Source organism: Mastigoproctus giganteus, chromosome 4 (genome assembly GCF_048544385.1).
Source record: "Mastigoproctus giganteus isolate SK-2022 chromosome 4, ASM4854438v1, whole genome shotgun sequence".
Taxonomy (NCBI): domain Eukaryota; kingdom Metazoa; phylum Arthropoda; class Arachnida; order Uropygi; family Thelyphonidae; genus Mastigoproctus; species Mastigoproctus giganteus.
Genome location: NC_143578.1, coordinates 110,446,094 through 110,466,192, shown reverse-complemented (window position 1 = coordinate 110,466,192; position 20,099 = coordinate 110,446,094). Strand labels below are relative to the sequence as shown.

Genomic DNA, 20,099 nt, shown 5'->3' with positions numbered 1-20,099 from the left:
GACTTTCCCCGATTTCTAAGGGACAAGTCACATTTCGGGACATGAGCATGCCAGGGTGGAAAGGGTTGCTTTGGTGTTTGGGCAACTTTGTCTACCTTGATATTAAGTTCTTTGAGTAGCTCTTGGAGACGAATACCTAAAGGACGATTGGCAGTCTTACGGATATTGTATAAATTTTCCCATCGTGGCTCAAAAACGAATGGCCATGTAGGATGGTCTGGCAGGGATTTCAGTTTTAAAGTTTATTTTAAAGACAACTGCTTACGTCGAAGCGATAACGGTGGTTCGTTTGCTTCGACGTATAAGCTCTGGACAGGAGATGTTCCAGTAGCGATACGTAGAGCCTGATGATGGACAGGGTCTAGCCATCGAAGGGCACTGTCTCTGGCTGAAGAATATACTTGGGACCCATAATCTAATGTGGATCGCACAAGTGCACAATAAAGCCATAGAAGGGTGCATCGGTCTGCACCCCAAGATACAGAGGAAAGCAAGAGGAGCATATTAAGGCCTCTTGTGCACTTTGTGCGGAGTTGACGAATATGGTCCAAAAAGGTCAGTTTTTTATCGAATATGAGTCCCAAGAATTTTGTGTTCGCTGCTACTGGAATAGCATTTTGTCCGGGCCTTAATTCAGGTTCAGGATGAAGATTACGCTTGCGACAAAAGTGTACGCAAACGGTCTTCTCCGGCGAGAACCTGAAGCCATTAGCAAGTGCCCAGGAATTCAAGACTATCAATGGCTTTCTGCAGTTGTCTTTCAATAACCCTCATGTTGAACGACTGACAAAAAATGCTAAAGTCATCAACATAGAGGGCACTGTTTACAGTTGGAGGAAGTTGTTCTGTGATGGAATTTATTTTGATGACAAAAAGCGTGACACTTAATACTGATCCTTATGGTACTCCCTTCTCTTGGCTAAAGGAGCGAGAGAGTGAGGATCCCACATGAACTTGGAACGATCGATTGGCTAAAAAGTTTTGAATAAAAAAGGGGAGATGCCCTCTAAGGCCTAGGCTATGTAAATCTTTTAAAATGCCAAATCTCCAAGTTGTGTCATACGCTTTCTCCATGTCAAAGAACACCGACACCAAGTGTTCGCGTTTTAGGAAAGCATCCCGGATGGATGCTTCCAATCTAATAAGATGGTCCAAAGTGGACCGGTTCCTTCGGAAGCCGCACTGGATGTTGGAGAAGGTCATTTGATTCTAGATACCATATTAAACGAGAATTAACCATTCTCTCCAGGATTTTGCACAGACAGCTAGTCAGAGCAATAGGACGATAATTGGTGGTGACTTTTGGATCCTTTCCTGGCTTAGGAAAGGCAAGAACGATTGCCTTTCGCCAGGAGCCAAACTGCTCTTCAGTAAAGATTCTGTTATACAGAAGGAGCAGACAATCCACAGATTTTGGTGAAAGATGTTTAATCATTTCATAATGGATACCATCTGGTCCAACGGCACTTGCTTTGGAAAGAGCGAGGGCTCTTTCCAGTTCCTGAATAGTGAAATCCCCGTTGTAGGGATAAATGCTCTTACATTTAAAGTTAAGTGCCTGTTTTTCGATTTTATATTTCAGGACCAGGAACTCTGGGGAATACGAAGATGTTGCAGAGATGTTAGAGAATGTTTCCCCAAGAGAATTGGCTATTGCAGTTGGATCTGCAATAGTGCATCCATTATAATCTAGGATTGAAGAAGGGTTGGATGTATATTTTCCCTTCATTTTCCGGATTTTATCCCAGACTACCTTAGAGTTGGTAGACTGGTTAATAGATGATGTAAAACGGATCCACGATTCCTTTTGGCTCTGACGGCGGATATATCGTGCTTTGGCTCGTGCACGTTTAAAGGCTATAAGGTTGGTCGTGGTAGGATATCGGCGGAATATCCCCCACGCTTTGTTTTGAGCCTTTTTTGCTGCTGTGCATTGTGAATTCCACCAAGGTTTAGGAAATGGTGGAAACTGGGCAGATGTTTTTGGAACAGCATTCGCAGCTGCTTGGACAGTATTTTCTGTGATGTACTTAACTGCATCATTGATAGGCTCTTGACTGACTGTGCTAAGATCAAAATTTGCCTGATGTTGGAAGGCAGTCCAGTCAGCCTGATCAATCTTCCACCGTGGTAACCTGAAGGGAAGACATGGTCTCCCACTGTGTAACGAGGTTATCACAGGGAAGTGATCGCTTTCGTATGGATTCTCCTCCACTTCCCAAGTGAGTGAAGGGAGTAGAGAAGGGGAGCAGATACAGAGATCAATGGCAGAAAAAGTACGGGTAGGCATGTGGAAGAAGGTGTTTGTTCCAGTATTTAGAAGGGAAAGGTCATTGTCATTTAGCATATGCTCTATGACTCGTCCCCTTCTGTTGATGTTAGCACTACCCCACAGGGTGTTATGTTCATTCATATCCCCGAGAAGTAAGAAAGGGGGAGGCAACTGCGTTAGAAGATCATCAAGGTCTTCCTGGGAGATGTCAGTCCCAGGTGGCAAATAGATAGAGCAGACGGTTAATAAAAATCCCACCGTAAGGCGAATTGCAACAGCTTCTATGCTAGTTGTAATTAGCAAGGGCTGCACTGGGGTCTGGTTACCCACAAGGATAGCCACTCCCCCGTGTACAGAACCATCCGCAATTCTATCCTTACGAAAAATTGTGGTGTTATGCATCGTGGGATCGTCATTTGCGTTTAGATATGTCTCCTGCAAGCAAAAGCAAACTGGCTCGTGCTTTTGCAGGAGGGCCTTGATGTCATCAATATTTCGCAGGAATCCACGACAATTCCATTGTAGGGATTTAGCCATTATTTTGGCTTGGTGGGTCCATCAGGCGGCTTCCGAGGTGCTGAGGGCTTACTTTTATCAGTCTTGGGTTTATCTTTTTTGGAGAAGAATGGACGCTGTCCCATGTCCATTTCTTCCTCCGCAAAGAGTTCCAAGACTGAATCTTCGGGTACCTCCTTCTGCTCGACATCCATCTTTTCTTGGGTACTAGGGGGGGACTTCCCCTTTTTTATTCTTTTCTTTCATAGTTACCTTTATTACTTGTGGAGCGTTAGGAGGTACCGATATAGGAGTGGCAGCTGATTGGTCCTTATGCGCAGGTTTTTGAGAAATTAAAAGATAACGCGCGATGGGAGTGAAAGACTCCTTTCGAGGAATGGTCATGTCCGTCTGAGTTCCGACGGAACATCTCCCTGCTACCTTCTGGGCGTAGGTAGGTTTGTTGATATTCAGGGGTTTGATCGATTTCCTTTGCCTCCTGGTATGATATATTTAGCTCTGCCTTCAGCCGCTGAATTTCTTTTTCTTCTTTCCACCTCTGGCATGCTCGTGAATAGGCCGGGTGTTCGCCTTCACAGTTAATACAGGTGGGTTTTGCGGCTGAACATGCTGTTGTTTCGTGGTCCTTTGCACCGCATCGAGCGCATGCAAGGACTCCACGGCAGGCCATTTGAGAATGTCCATACTTCTGGAATTTAAAACACCGTAAAGGGTTTGGTGGATGCACTGAACAGTTGATGTATCCAGCTTTAATCTCGTCAGGAGGTTTAGGAGAGTTAAAAGTCAGGATAACGCTCCTAGTTTTAATAATTTTTCCATCCCTTCGTGCCCTGATTCTCTTGACGGCAATGACTCCCTGTGGTTTTAATTCGGAGCAGATTTCCTCCTCGGTTACGTCGAGAAGGTCCCACTCCGAAATGACACCTCTCGATGAATTGAGTGTTCTGTGTGGTGTCACTGTTATAGGGATTCCTCCGATTGATGTTGTTCGGAGTAGATGTTCTGATTGTCTGTCATTTTTAGTTTGAATTAAAAGGTCTCCAGAACGAAGCCTTTTAACTGATTTGGGTGAACCTGCTAACCCATCTAACCCTTTTTGAATAAAAAAGGGCGACATTTTACCAATCGGTGTCTCATTGGTAGAATGCATAATTAAAAACCTTGGGACAGTCCCTGATGGTAATTCCGTTCACTGCCTCTTTTTAGCAATAATGCTATCTGAATCTTTGTCTATGGTTTCAGACAGGGACCGGGTTGGGGCCCCTGAAGAAATAGGTTTATCAGGATTCATTGAGTTTTTTAAATTGTTCAGTGCCCGGGCTCCCCACCCACCACAGAGCCCAAAGGGACGCCCACTACCCGGCATGCAATAAATGTGCTCGGGAGTGGGACACCAGGGCTACCCAGACACTATACCCGCACCACCGCCAGCCTGAATCCTGTCCCTCGGACCGTGAGGTTAGGGACATGGCATTGACACGGTTGACCCTCGCAGGCGAGCCTACTAGCCGGGCCTTCCAGGACCTCCCGTCTTGTCGAAGCAGGGGCCAAAGTGGTGTATTGAATCTGGGCCCCTCAACCACCAGGATCCCCCTTTCCAAATTTCCACGGGTCGCAGCGCACGGCAAACACGCCGGATTCCATTGATGTAAGCCTGGAACCTGGGCTGTGGGTGTTGGATCCCAGTGATGCTAGTCTGGAAGTCCAGCAGCGTCACTGGGAGGTCCCCTCACCACGTACAGGTGCCCACGTCGAGGGGATAATCACCTCCTTATCCCTGCTAGAAACATTCCTGTATATCATTGACAACACACCATGAGCTACTCTTGTAGACTGTCTGCACTGCCCAGAAAACTTCATATCTGATTGCACCATTACCCACAGGTCCTTTTCATTCACTACTACCCTGAGTATTGCTACCGATATGCAGTGCAGTACTTCAGATTTGTCAAGTTAAACTTCAGTTGCCACTTCTCAGCACATCTGCTCAACTTTTCCAGATCCTGTTACAGAAGTGTAGTATCATTACTGTCATTAATAACCCTACCAACCTTCGTATCATCTGCAAATTTAGATGTTAAGCCTGAAATACCTTCACCAATATCGCTGATAAATACAGAAACCAACAATGGGCCCAAAATCAAACTCTGGGAGACTCCACTAATAATATTAACCAAAGAAGAGTAGTGTCCATTAATTACCACTCTGTCTTCTCCCACTCAACCATCATTTTATCCATTGTAGCAACTTGCCCTTAATGCCATAGTGCTCCAATTTGTATAGTTGTCTTCCTTGTGCAACAGTATCAAAAGCTTTCCTAAAATCCAAGTATATGATATCAAAATTATTTTTTTCATTTAGTTCCTTTGCGACCACATCATAGTATCTAATCAAGTTTGTCAGACAAGACTTCCTCTTAACAAACACATGCTTTGTCTGGACTATAACTGCAGTCTTGTCTAATTGATCCTGCATTACTTCTTTAACCAGTGACTCCATTATTTTTCCTGGAACAGAAGTTAAACTAAGAAATCTGTAATTACTTGTGTCGTCTTTTGACCCCCCCCTTTGTGAATTGGGGACACATTTGCACATCTTCAGTCCATGGGGACTGCCACTGAGTCCAAGGAAGCTTTCATATTATGGCTAAGGGTTTGCTTACTTTATTTAATATAACTGGATAGAGCCCATCCACCCCGGGTGCCTTCCTTATGTTCAATTTCAACAAATTCTTCTCCTCCACTTTGTTCTCAGTTATTACAAAATTATTTAGATCCTTGCCAGAGTTTGATAAGCTTCTGGCCTCCACTTCCCTATAAACTTCCTCATGTGTGAATGAAGATGCAAAATACTCATTCAGTTTGTCAGCTACCTCAGCAGGTTCATCAACAATCGAACCGTCGATACCAAATCGACAAATCTGATTCACTCACTTCCTTATAGAGTTTACATAAGTAAAGATGTCTTTACTGTTTTTCTTTGCATTGTTTGCCAAAGATTTCTCGTAATCTGCCTTTGCTTGCCTAATGTCCTTTGTGTCTTGATTACATACTATCTTTTTTTATCTATTATAGGTATCGGTGTCTCCCAATAATTTATGTGTCCCATGTATTTTTCTTCCCTGCCACGAGTTTTATTTGGTCATCTGACACCCATTTAGGCCTAAACCTTGAACAATATTTCTTAATTGGTATGAAAAGCCTAGTAGTAGTTTCCAAGATTAATTCCTTGAATGCCTCTCATTTAGAATTTGCTGTTGGTAACATCATCAGTTGGTCCCACTGTATAGAATTTAAAAATTGTCTTGAAACCACTGCAGTCACCTTTATGAAAGCAAAAACACTTCCTTTTTCCCTTGATGGTAGTTACATCTTTGAGTAAATCCCACATTAGTACACTGTGATCACGGCCACCTAATGGTTTATTTATCTGCAGATTCTTAATGCATGAAGAACCACTGCTGATAATCAGATCAAGAATATTATTCCTTCTAGTTGCCTCTCAAACATGCTGCTGTATAAAAAACAATCATCCAATAAATCCAGAAATGTCTTGCTTGTGTGTGAGTGATCAACCCACAAGTTCCTGTCTATATCTGGAAAGTTAAAAATCCCCTATGATAAGACGATCAGATTTACTGGCCCACTCTATTTCTCTGTACAGTTATTCGTTGTACTCCTCAGTCGCCGACTGGACTAGCCGCGTGGGTAAAGTGCCTGCCTAGCAACCCAAAGGTCGCGGGTTCGAATCCCGCCTTAGGCTTGGATCAAAGTACTGCAAAAACGTTGGGAGGTGCATTATGGCCACAGAAGCCAATGTGCCAATAACTACCAAATAAAAAAAAAACTCCTCAGCCCTTAGGCCTAAGGACTGAGGAGTACAGTCCTTAGGCCTATAACACACTTCTACTCTCAACTTGGTTTTCCCAGTGCTTATGTCACAGAAAACTGACTCAACTGCACTGTCCACCCATGTCAACTGGATGCACTTTCTTAGATTTTGTGTTTCTTAACTAACAGCATCACCCATATTGAACTCCCCAAATTCCAATTCTGCATTCCTTAGTCAAGCATTCTGATTTTTTTCCAAAGCCATTGGCTGCAACTTATATCCATTTATACTCCTACCTCTGTTAAAACTTGATGGTTCTATTGCCTAAAGATAAAGCCAATTTACTAGCATCCCATGTTTCTCCAAAATCTTGTACTGACAATCTTGGTAAACCATTTCCTGCTATTCTGAGTATATACACCCAATGCTTCCTGTGATCTCCCATCAAAAGTGTTTCAGAAAAATTTTGAACAATCTCAATGCCAAGAGAGCTCCAGTTCCTGATGACATTTCTCCCCTTGAGCTGAAAATTTTTGAAATTTTTTTAGGCGTGGTCTTACGTACTTGAACACAGTATTCCAAGTCTGGTCTAACAATAGCCTTATATAATGGGATTATGATGTCCTTATCTCTACTTGCAATTGTTTGATAAATCATCGATAGGATACCATGGGCATTCCTTGCAACCAGTCTACAATGCTCGGAGAACTTCATGTCTGACCATATCGTAACACCCAACTCCCTTTCCTCCACTACTGGCTTTAGTTCAACTTCACCAAGTGTATAAGTTATTTTGGGGTTACTGTTCCACAGCTGCAATACCTTACACTTTGCTGGATTAAAGCATAGCTGCCATTTTTCTGACCATCCCTGAAGTCTATCTAGGTCATTCTGAAGAAGATCTGCTTGGCAATGACATTAACTACTATAACTTCATATGTTCCATATTGAATCAAGTCCATTGAACTGAAAGCTGGCAGGGTGACTCATCATTCAATAGGATTGATTTCCATTGGTCCAGAGTTCAGGTTGGATGAGCATTTGATTCTGTTTTCAAATGCTTATGGAGTGCAGTGCTTCCATTAAAATTCATGCAGTTTCTGTGTACAATGGAAGCACTTACAGGTTTGCCTTTGGCCTGCTTGCACTTTTGAACTTTTCAAATTGAGTTCAATCTTTTATCCCATCTGATCATTTCTCAGGCTCAGTATTACCTTTTAACTTCCATTTCTGCAGCACATCTGTGACTTATTGAATTGGGAATGTTCAATTTCTGAGCAATAACATATACAGCCATTTTTCCCATGTGAAATCTAATTATTATTCCTTTCTGAAACTCCTAGCACTTTCCCCATGCTCACTGTTTAGCATATATATGTGTTTCAAATGAATTTCATAATAAATGCTGACCACTGTGTTTGTTCAATATATTTGCATATTTTATAGTCGAACACAATTTTCTGAAATAAAACGATGTCTCAGACTTTTGATAAGATAAGGTGTGTGTGTGTGTGTGTGTGTGCGCGCGTGTGCGTGTGTGTGTGCGTGTGAGGGGCATTTGAAAAGTTTGTGGCCTAAGTACGAAACGGTAATGTATAACGTTTCAAATAGTAACCAGCAAAGCTTCAAGCAGTTTCAATATCTTTTTTAAATTACATATCCAGAAATCAACAAAGCTGAGGGAATGAGAAGAGATGAAAAAATCAGTGAATGAGAAGAATGAGCAGATCAAAAATAAACAAAACCTTGTTTATTTTTGATCTGCTGTCAACATCTTTTGTTGTTGATAGCAGATAAAAAAATACACCAGAGTTGTCAAGTCAAGTGAATATTTACAACGTTTTCAACCAGATCCAGCAAATTTCCTTGCAAGGTTTGTGACCTTGGATGAGATGTACGTTCATCACTTTCAGCCAGAGATAAAGGAGCAATCCAAACAATGGAAACAGTTCCTCCCCCCAAAGAAAGGCAAAGTTACTGATTTAGTGATTCTAGTAGATTACCTTCAGAAAGGGCAGACAGTTCCAGGGTTAGTACACAGAATTTGTGGCATTGTGTGAAAACATCAAAGACAAATGTCAAGAAAAAACTCAGCAAAAGAGTTGTTCCATCAAGACAATGTGCCTGCTCAAGAAGTCTTTCACTGACATGGCTGCACTACATTAATGTAACTTTGAAATCTGGGACCATCAACCACCCACTTTTACAAGATCTAGCATGCACCACTGGACTTTCACCTATTTCCTAATTTGACAGAATAACTGGCTGGCATCTATTTTTCCACTGACAGAGACTACACCGCTGCAGCGAAGACAGTTTTCTCTTCAAGAACCAAGAGAAAACTGTTTTTGCATCTGGAATCAATGCATTGCAGCATTGGTGGCAAAAGTGTATTGACTCTAAATGGGACTAATGTTGAAAAGTAACATATTACCAGATACTCGGGCCACAAACGTTTCACATGACCTTTGTATACATACAAATAAAAGAGGGTGGGAGGTGATTGTAATAAACATGCACATTCAATGTGAAAACTTAATGACAACTAATGATTAAAAATCAAATTTTTGGATTCAGCAGAAGATCATTAGAAAGTACTTTTTTTCCCACTGTACTTTTGCATTTTGAAGTTAGTGTATTTTTAGAATAGACTTCAAATTACTGCATGTAAGGAAATCAATCTTTATATTGATATTTTCCAACCTACTTATGGGAAGAGTCGGGATAGTACACTACTGCAAAGTGTTTGAACATATATTTGCATCAATCGCCAACTGTCAATTTTTATTGTTTCTGAAATTGTAAGTTGTTATTTTTAAAATATAAATGAAATAGAAATGTCTGAAACTTCAAAAAAAAAAAAAAAAAAAAATGGAAGTTTACTTTAGAAGAAAAAAATTGCTGCTCTTGACAGATTCAAGTCTGGAGACCAGCAAACTCAAGTGGCTAGAGACCATGGAGTGAATGAATCAACAATATGTGGATGGAAAAAAGAAGAGGAGAAACTTCATGATACAGCCAAGTCTATGGAAACAAGTGATGGAGTGCAACAAAAAAGCTTGTGGCAACCTCAAGCTTTTTTGAGGTTGCCACAAGCTTTTTTATCCAACAACTGGATAAAGTTGCATTTCAGTGGTTGGTTCAAGAATGATCTGAAGGCACACTTCTAACTGGACCTCATCTGGAAACCCAAGCTAAAAAATTCCACAACGATCTTCATGGAAATGAGTCTACAACATTCACTGCAAGTAATGGATTGCTAACATGTTTTAAAAAGTGGCATGGAATAACCAAAACAACTATAACAGGTGGGTACGTTCAGCCAGTAATGAAGCTGCATGCATTTACCCTGCCCAGCTTCAGAAAATAAATTTATGACAGTGGCTATACTGCAGAATAGCTATATAACTGTGATGAGACTGGACTTTATAAAATGTTACCCAATTCCACTCTGGCTTGTAAGAATGAAGTTCAAAGAACACAACGCTTCAAGCAAATGAAAGACAGAGTGACTGAACTTTTCAGAGTAAACCAAACAGGAAATCACAAACTGAAACCACTTTACGTAGCGTAGAAAGTTTAAATCACCATGGGGCTTTCATCATGTGAACATGGCTGCTATTCTATTTGCCTATGACTTTAGCAAAAATGCATGGATGACTTCCAGCATTTTTTAAAACTGGTTTCATAAGCAATTTATACCTGATGTACATAAATACTTACGACAACAAGGGCTGGATGGCAAAGCTGTCTTGCTGCTGACGATAACCTAATAAGCAGATATGGTAAAATCAGAGTGAGACACTTACTAAAAAACGCCACATCAAAGATACAGCCTCTGGATCAGGGATTATATCAATGTTTAAAATGAACTTCCACAAGACTCTGATACGGTGAATATCACTAGTCAGGATTCTGTTACCTCATTTTTAAAGAAGCTGAACTTAAAGAAAGTTTTATACATTATTGGCAAAGCCTAGGAAACCATGATGAAAGGGTGCATTTCAAAATGTTGGAGAAACATACTGAGTGCAAGTATGATCCCAGATAACTCCCTAGTAGCTAGTGACAGTGATGAAGAGGACTTTGAGGACTTTAAAGAGGCAGATGTTGCTGATGCTGACCAGTTCTTGGAAAAGTACACTAATGAAGGCCTGACATAAGGTGATGTTGCCAATGCTGAGTGAGTACTGGCACAGTTTGTTGATAGAGAAACGATAGGAAATAATGGAAAACATTACTGGCGAAAGTCATGATCCAGAATCAACCAAAGATGATGAAGGTGAGGAGCCACAGCCACCACATAAGATTGCGGCATTCGCTGGTTTTCAAATTGGACTTAAATTTCTTGAAACAGAAAAGGGATATTCCTTTTCAGTTTTACAGTTAAACACCTTATTCAAAGTGTTAAAAAGAAACAGAGATGCAATGAAACAGTCAACCCTTGATACAGTTTTTAAAAAAATGAAAGACATGAAAGTACCGACTAAAATGTGCAAAAGTCTGTTTGCTAATGTCTACATAGCAGTTGAAAGAACACAGAGTGCATTGTATTTTCCTTTTTCTCTTGTATTTTCGACCATTTGTTAATTTCAAAACAACCAAGCGAAAAAGTAGTTTTTATGAGTAGTGATTTGTTTTTGTGACAAAAAGTGCATGTTTATTGGTGTTTATACATTTAACAACATGAATATTGGTTTTTTGTACAGTGGATCAATAAAAGATTGAAACAATACTTTCTTGTAGAGTGGATCAATAAAAGATTGAAACAAATTGCATATCATTTCCATTATTATTCTTTGCATGATTTTTCTTATACATAGTATTGCAATAAAACTGCAGCCATTATCAATCCACTGCAGGATGAAAACCTTAACAATTCATGTTGAGGGAAATAGACCATGATCTGCCACGCTTGTCCAGTGAGGGTTAGACCCCAATCTACTGAAAGCGTGTGCGCTACTGCACTACTGTTCCTGACCACTTGGCTATGGAGATCTATTACTGCAATTATTGCGCAAAAAAAAAGAGACAACCAAAACTGATATATGTATGAAGTTTGAATGCCAAAATTTTCTAATGTAATCCTGCTTATATCATGATGTGATTCTTTGAACTCTGAGTATCGCATTATAACAGGTTTCACCTGTACGTTTTATTGTATACAATAACAGATGCTGTTACTTTGCAGATTACCCAAAGCTACTAAATGCAGTAAATATCTAGCGCTCTCACAAATCCAGTCTTTCAGAATTTCTGATTTATTTTCCAGCAACAAGCTTTTCCAGTAGCTTTTTTCCTTCACATCATTACCACTAGCTGGCTCACTTGATTTCTTTGAGGCCATTTTAAAGAAATAAAGGGAGATAAAGCTATTTTAGAGGGTAAACTAAATTCAATCATGAGGACACAAAATGCACATACACAATACACAAACGAGACCACACTGGAAATCAAAACTAAACTGAAGAGCGCAGTGCTATATAATAAACTTCAATACATTAAAATCCTCTGGGATGTATAAGAAGTGTATATCTTTGTAACATACAAGAAATTGTGCATATGACCACAGTGTTTTACAATCATGGACGTAGGGTCATTACAAATGGCCACAGAAAATTAACACAGGGATGTAAATTACTCACTGGCAATAATAAACAGTTTTCAAAATTTTTCCTTGTTGTAAACTGAAAATGATTTGCAGCATTTCTAGATTGGCTGGCAGTTTAGCCATTTTCTCACTAATTACGGTATCAGTTAAAGGTCAATTTCAATCCAAGAACAACACTGGAAGGCAAGTGCTATGAATTGTAGTTGACTGAAAAATTGTAGTGAAAAGCATTAGGTTTTTTTTTTTTTTTTTTAAATGTTATGTAGCATTTCTGATATCCAAATGTCTGCTAATGGGTAACTCCTTCCAAGGTGTTTGGAGTGAATACTGCTATTCGGAGGGAAGTATGAAAATATACAGAGCACTATATACAGGTCAACAAGAGATTAATGAACAATGTGACAGGGGAAGACAACTGCAATACACAGCTTTCAAGCACATCATGACAATTTCATTTGTAAGGACTGGTTTAAAGGAATAAGAAGCAGTGAATATGGTCACATTTCCAATAATGCAGAATCATATGGAAATCCATATTTATAATATGATATTTTTCATCCTACTTATAATGGGGAGAGTACACATTCAGGAGCACATGTAAAATCAGCTAATCTGTTTGAGAAGTCTTTGAACAAAAAAAGCATCCTCCACTTACCATCTTCTATAAGGTAAACTTTTGTCATATTTAAGGAATTATAGATAAATATTAAACCCACTCCAGGCAGAGTGAAAGCAATATATATCTTTACCTAGAGCACATTACAAGAAAGCAGAAAGTCCAAATACTTTCTGTCACACCAAACATGTAATTATCATTGTTCTAAAAACAAAGAATTAGATCATTTGGTTTTTCTAAGATACCATAAGCTATATAAAACACTGAAGATATGCATGAGCAAACACAATAAACTGATTTTGCAAATAAGATTCCATTATAAATGAAATAAAAACTAAATGTTAAGGCAGACATTATTTTCAGATTGTACTGTTGGGGGAAACAATGAAATAAATCTGAATACAACTCCATACCCAGAACTTAGTCATGAAATGAAAACACACAGAAAATTTATCCATATAATCTATCACAACAGCCAAAGATGTGCTGACTTTTATTCAAAAAACTTGAAGAATAGAATCTAGGAATTTTATTTGGATTATCAAAATAATTGTTTCACTGTATATTAATTAAAAAAAAAAAATAAATAAATAACACTACTACTTTTGTTGCTCTTTCTTTGTTTGCAAGCTTTATACCACAAGGGAAGCAAGACCATAATGCACCCAACCATGTAATGTTAAGTTAAATACATTACTTTTGCTGCATGAACGTCACTATTCCAATTTTGTTTTATAAAAAGAGTCATTCGTTCACTCTTTTCTTTGGCCAGAACTGAACTTGAAATTTTTTGCATTTTTCACATGAATAAAAGAAGTCAATCCATGCGGTTAACATGATATACTGTTTTACATAAAGTGTAAAATGCCTTGTACTTAGCAATATTTCTTATTAGGCATATTCACCAATCAAAGAAAACATATTTCTCCTTCATTCATTTTTAAAAATTAACATTAGCATTGTAGAGGCATCCTATGCCTCTACAATGTTAAGATGCCAGAAAGCAAGCTTTCTGGCATCATAACCCTCCCATTTTAACTCCTCCATTTGTTCCAAATGCTTGTCCAGCTCAGCCTTAAATTTATTTAGGCTATTAACTTTCACAACAAAAGATGGAAGCCTGTTCCACCAATCAATTACTCGCTAGCTAAAGGCAAATTTCCGCACATCTATTCTACAACTATCTTTCCTCAATTTGAAACTGTGCCCTTCAGGTTCTTAGTCTGAGCAAGAGGAAGAATCCCATCAGCATTCAGCTTGCTCAACCCATTCAAGGCCTTATACACCTCAATCAGATCACCTCGCAGGTGCCTCCTCTACAGGCATGCAATTTGTAGAACTTAAGCCTTTCTTGGTAAGAGCACCCCTTTGTTCCCTTCACAAATCTTGTTACCCTTCTTTGTACTCGTTCTAGCAACTCTACATCCTTCATTAAATGAGGCCTCCAGACCTGTACACATAGGTCTAGGTGCAGCCTGACCATTGCCTTGTATAGCAGAATAATCACCTCCCTCTCCCTGCTAGCAAAATTCCTATATATCATTGACAAGACTCCACGACGTGCCCTGGCAGCTCGTTTATACTGCTCAGCGAACTTCATATTTGACTGCACAATTACCCCCAGGTCTTTTTCACTTTCCACTTCCCTCAGTGTAGTACCACACAGCTGGTCCATTTCTCTTCAGTTATTGCTACCCATATGCAGTACTTTGCATTTGTCAATGTTAAACTTCAGTTGCCACTTCTCAGCCCATTTTTCCAACTTATCTAGATCCAGTTGGAGTAGTATACTGTCTTTACTGTCGTCAACAACCCTGCCTACCTTTGTATCATCTGCAAACTTGGACATTAAACCCGATATACCTTCATCAATATCATTGATAAATATACAATGGAACGATGGACTCAACACCAAACCCTGAGAAACTCCACTAATAACATTTGTCCACGAAGAGCAGTGTCCACTGATTACCACTCTCTGTCGTTTCCCACTCAACCATCCCTTTATCCATTGTAGCAACTTACCCTTAAGGCCATACCTCTCCAATCTGTACAGCAGTCTTTCATGTGCAACAGTATCAAAAGCTTTCCTGAAATCCAAGTATATGATATCAAAATTATTTTTGGCATTCAGTTCCTTTGTGACCACATCATAGTATCCAATCAAATTGGTCAGACAAGACCTCCCTTTAACAAACCCATGCTGTGTCTTAACTATGACTGCAGTCTTGTCAAGATGATCCTGCAGTGCTTCTTTAACCAGTGATTCCATTATTTTCCCTGGAACACAAGTTAAACTAACAAGCCATTATTAATTATTTGTGTCACCTTTTGAACCCCCTTTGTGAATTGGTGATACATTTGCACACTTCCAGTCCATGGGGACCTCCCCTGAGTCCAAGGAAGCTCTCATAATTATGGCTAAGGGTTTGCTTACTTCCTTTGCTGCCTCCTTTAATATAACTGGATAGATCCCTTCCACCTAAGGTGCCTGCCTTATGTTTAACTTCAATAATTTCTCCTCCACTTTGCTCTCAGTTATTACAAAATCACTTAGCTCCCTGTCAGTGCTTGATAAACATCTGGCACTCCCCTCATTGAATAACTCCTCATGTGTGAATGTAGATGCAAATACTCATTGTTTATCAGCTACCTGAGCATGATCATCAACAGTCAACCATTCTATGTTAATGGTCCAATCTGATTCATTCCTTTCCTTCTAGAGTTTACAAAAGTAAAGAACTCTTTGCTGTTTTTCTTTGCATCCTTTGCCAAGGATTTCTCGTTATCTGCCTTCGCCTGCCTAACCTTCTTTGTGACTTGATTACAGACTAGTTTATACCTGCCATAGGTTTCTGTGTCACCTGATACTTTATATGCATCCCACACATTTCTTCTTTACCACGAGCCTCATTAATTTATCTGACATCCATTTAGGCCTAAACCTCGAACAGTATTTCTTAATTGAAATGAAAAGCCTAATTGTTGTTTGTTTGTTCGTTATTTAGTTTTTAGGAGCATTAGCAACTAAGGCCATATTGCTCCGGGATATGCGGTGGTCATTCCCTGACCTTTCCGCATCCTCCGTATTTGGTGGTGACGAGCTTGAACCCCGGTCTAATCAAGAAGCGTGTGCTACGCACTGCTGCTCCTTCCCACCTGGCTACGGAGGCGCCGAAAAGCCTAGTAGCCTCCAAATTTACGTCCTCGAAGGCTTCCCATTTAGAATTAAAAGTTGTTTGTATATACAAACAACAAAAAATTGTACATATAATCATTAATTTTATTCACAATTCATCTTTTTATAGGAATGCAAAAAGGAATGCAACTGATCACATCGTTGGTTTTAGCAGTAACTTGGACTACAATATATGTATATCTGTACAAGTGTATACTCATAGAGAAAAATCCTAGCATAATTAAAAAAAAAGGGGGGAACCACCCCCTTCTACTCGAAATTAGAGAACTCTAGCTTCAACTGAAGAGGCCTTTAAGAATTCCTGCAATCTTCAACAGAATTCACACATATATTGTCAAAGAGGGTAAAGACTACCTTCTGTGAGTTAGTCAATCTGCAATGGATTATATCTACAAATACATCATTAGTTCTTCTAAGCTTTTTTACAAGATTATAATAAAACACATTAATAATGATGAATTTAACAGATAAAAACATGGTACAATAAAATAAGTAAAAATAAGCTTAAACAACTTTACCATTATGGTACTAACTTGTTTCTATAGCAAAAAAACTATCATTGCCTCTCGATAGCTGCAAAGGCAACACAGAGAAATGCACCTCCCCCCCCCCCCCCCCTTTGAGTTTTAGCATAAAACACCATAAAACTGCCAGAGCCTGGCCTGTGTAGCTTGTTCCTAGCTTAAGAGTTAGGTGATGGTGTTACTATTTTTCACCAATTTCTCATTGCAAAAATAACTGAAAAATATGAGATTATGTTTAAATACAAATTTTAGTTATTTTTTATTTTTTTAAGGAGCATTAGCAGCTAAGGCCATATTGCTCCGGGGATATGTGGTGGTCATTTCCTGTTTCCGCATCATCTGTATTTGGTGGTCATGGGCTTAAATCCCGGTCTAATCAAGAAGCGTGTGCTATGCACTGCTGCTCCTGCCCACCTGACAACAAAGGCGCCTTAAATAAATACAAATTCTAGGGTCCTATAGTAAATCTGACAATCTATAATAAAAATTAAGTTAATGGAAAATATTTTGATCTGTTCACCTATTATTATTTTTTTATTATTATTACTATTAGCCAATGGTGCAAGGAAGCCTGAGGCTTATGCTGCACCAGCCAAAAAAAAAAAAAAAAAAATTTTCCTAAGTTACCCTGAGAGTGAGAGAGAGAGATAATCAGAAGTAGAAGGGAATCACTGAGAAAGAGAAGAATGATGATATCTAGCTCAGGACCCTGGGTGTGCCAAGTCCATACTCACAAGATGTGAGCCCCTGGGATTTTGTATGTGTTAGAAGTTTTAAATGCTGACTGGGCATGGGTGATGAACAAGATAGTTATATCAGTTCAACTGAAGTTCTTAATAAATGCAGGGCATGTTATATCCCAAGAAGCCAGTATATTTTCATTACTTGGTATGAAGTCCATAGTGAAGTCTAGCAGCAAAAACTGCTGCTGAACAATTTTAAAAATGAAAAATCTCAACAACACAAAGAAATATATAATCATTATCATTAAAAATGTATTACTTACACCTTTGGCCTCTGGTAACTTTACAACTCCTCCATTTTGTTCACAGAGATAATGGAAGAGATTCTAAGGGATAAGAAATTGTATGTTATTAATTTCTTTCCTCTATGTGCTAGAGGAGATATAGAGAATTTTTTGAAATAACGGTAAAAATAAACAAATAAATTTGTCTAGTACAGTCAATAGATGAATCTAATATAGATGTTGAAGGGCATATTGAAAGAAAGACTTAGACAACGATAATGAAAACAAAAAACTGCATTCTGGGCTGGAGAAAATTTACATTTGCTTGGAATTTGTAAAAGGTAACAAACCTATGATTAAATGGAACAGACTTACTTCAATCCCTTAATCAGTAACTTCAGGAATAAAAAATAAATTAAAAATAAATTAGTGCATCAAATGATCAAAAAAATACTTAAAAAGGATTTCAACACATTTTTCTTTACTGATGACTATTATCACAGATTGAGTTGACAGAGGAGAAAAAGCAGGGTTCATAGACGGATGATGAATACATCCATCTATGAAATTCTGTGATGAAATATGCAGTGCTCTGTCAATTTCTTTTTTTCACAACGGCATTTAAACTTTACTTAGTTCTGCATATTAAATTATTACCCAAAAGTTGATAGCTTTTATATAAAAATCACTTTTGATAATAATGCAATAATTATAAAATAAAATAATAATAATAAAAAATAAATAAAAAACTGACGCCATATCTGGCCTTATTGAAATTATATAAGGTTAGGACTATTTTGTCCTGTCAGATATTTTCCAGCAGAGAGCTGGATAAAGCTGGCTGCAGAAAATATAAACTGCATAGTTAATAATGCAGATAAAAAAATAATTATATGCTGTGTAATTAATACAGTCTTAATGCTCACAGCAAAACAAAGTTTTCCTTCACAATGAGTTGCCCCTGGTTTTGCAATGCTTTCAAACACATTTCTTTTAAAGTAGAGAAATTGGCAGAGTAACATTTTTGCAATGTCATTACTAATCTTTATTTATCCCTTTTTGCTTCTTTTAAATAAATGGCAGATTAATTTTTTGGTGAAGTAATTTGTTTAAATGTAATGCAATACCACACCCCTCGTACAACCTATGGAACAGGTAGTCATATTCAGCTGTAAATATTTTGTATAGAAGGAAACAATTAAAGAGTTTTTTGTTGTCTTACCTATTTGGATAGCAGGACATAACATAAGCATTAGCAGTAGTAGAGGCATTTGATGCAAGAAAGCAAGCTTATGCAGCATCAGACAAAAAAAAAAAAAAAAAACACCTTCCACTTCACCCCTCCGTTCGTTCAAAATACCTGTCCAGCTGAGCCTTAAATTTATTTAGACTATCAACTACCACAACAAGGGATGGAAGTCTGTTCCACCAACCAACTACCCGCTGTCTAAAGGAAAATTTCCAGACATCTATCCTACATCTGTCTTTCCTCAATTTGAATTTATGCCCTCTCAGGTGATTTTTCTGAGCTAGAGGAAGAATCCCATCAGCATTGACCATGCTTAAACCATTCAAGGCTTTATACACCTCTATCAGATCACCTCGCCAGTGCGTAGTCTCCAGACACTGTAATTTGCAAAACTTAAGCCTTTCTATGTAAGAGCAACCCTTTGTTCCATTCACTAATATTGCTGCCCTTCTCTGAACTCGTTCCAGCAGCTCTACATCCTTCTTGAAATGAGGCCTCCAGATCTGTATACAGTACTCAAGGTGTGGCCTGACCATTGCCTTGTACAAGGGAATAATAACCTCCTTATCCCTGCTAGAAAAATTCCTGTATATCATTGACAAGACACCATGAGCTACTCTTACAGCCCATCTGCACTGCTCAGAGAACTTCATATCTGCCTGTACAATTACCCCCAGGTCCTTTTCATTCTCTACCACTGTCAGTGTAGTACCACAGAGTTGATACCTTGCTCTGGGGTTGCTGTTTCCCATATGTAGTACTTTACATTTGTCAATGTTAAACTTCATTTGCCACCTCTCAGCCCATCTGCTCAACCTTTCCAGATCCTGTTGCAGCAGAATAGCGTCAGTAGTGTCCTTAACAAACCTGCATTTGTATCGTCTGGAAATTTGGACATTAAGCTTGATATACCATCATCAATATTATTTATAAATACAGAAAACAATAATGGACCAAACACTGAACCCTCAGGTACCCCACTAATAACATTAGTCCACGATGAGCGGTGTCCATTGATTACCACTCTCTGTCTTCTCTCCCTCAACCACCCCTTTATCCAAAGCAGCAATTTGCCTCCAATGCCACACTGTTCCAATTTGTGCAGCAGTCTTCCAACCGTATCAAAAGTCTTTCTAAGATCCAAGTATATAATATCAAAGTTATTCCCTGCATCCAGCTCTTTTGTGACTGCATCATAGTATCCAATCAAATTGGTCAGGAGAGACTTCCCCTTAACAAAACCATGCTGTGTCCGAGCTATAACTGAGGTCTTGTCTAGATGATCCTGCAGTGCTTCTTTAATCAGTGCCTCCA

At 38.9% G+C, this 20,099-nt stretch overlaps 1 protein-coding gene across 1 annotated transcript in view; it reads right to left on the bottom strand.

Moving 5' to 3' along the window:
• unc-13 (protein unc13 homolog) overlaps positions 1-20,099 on the bottom strand; it is a 1,321,962-nt gene that overhangs the window by 475,946 nt on the left and 825,917 nt on the right. The window contains exon 23 of the mRNA XM_090372343.1: positions 17,576-17,638. Coding sequence (XP_090228469.1) covers positions 17,576-17,638 — 63 coding nt within the window. The remainder of the gene's footprint in view (positions 1-17,575; positions 17,639-20,099) is intronic.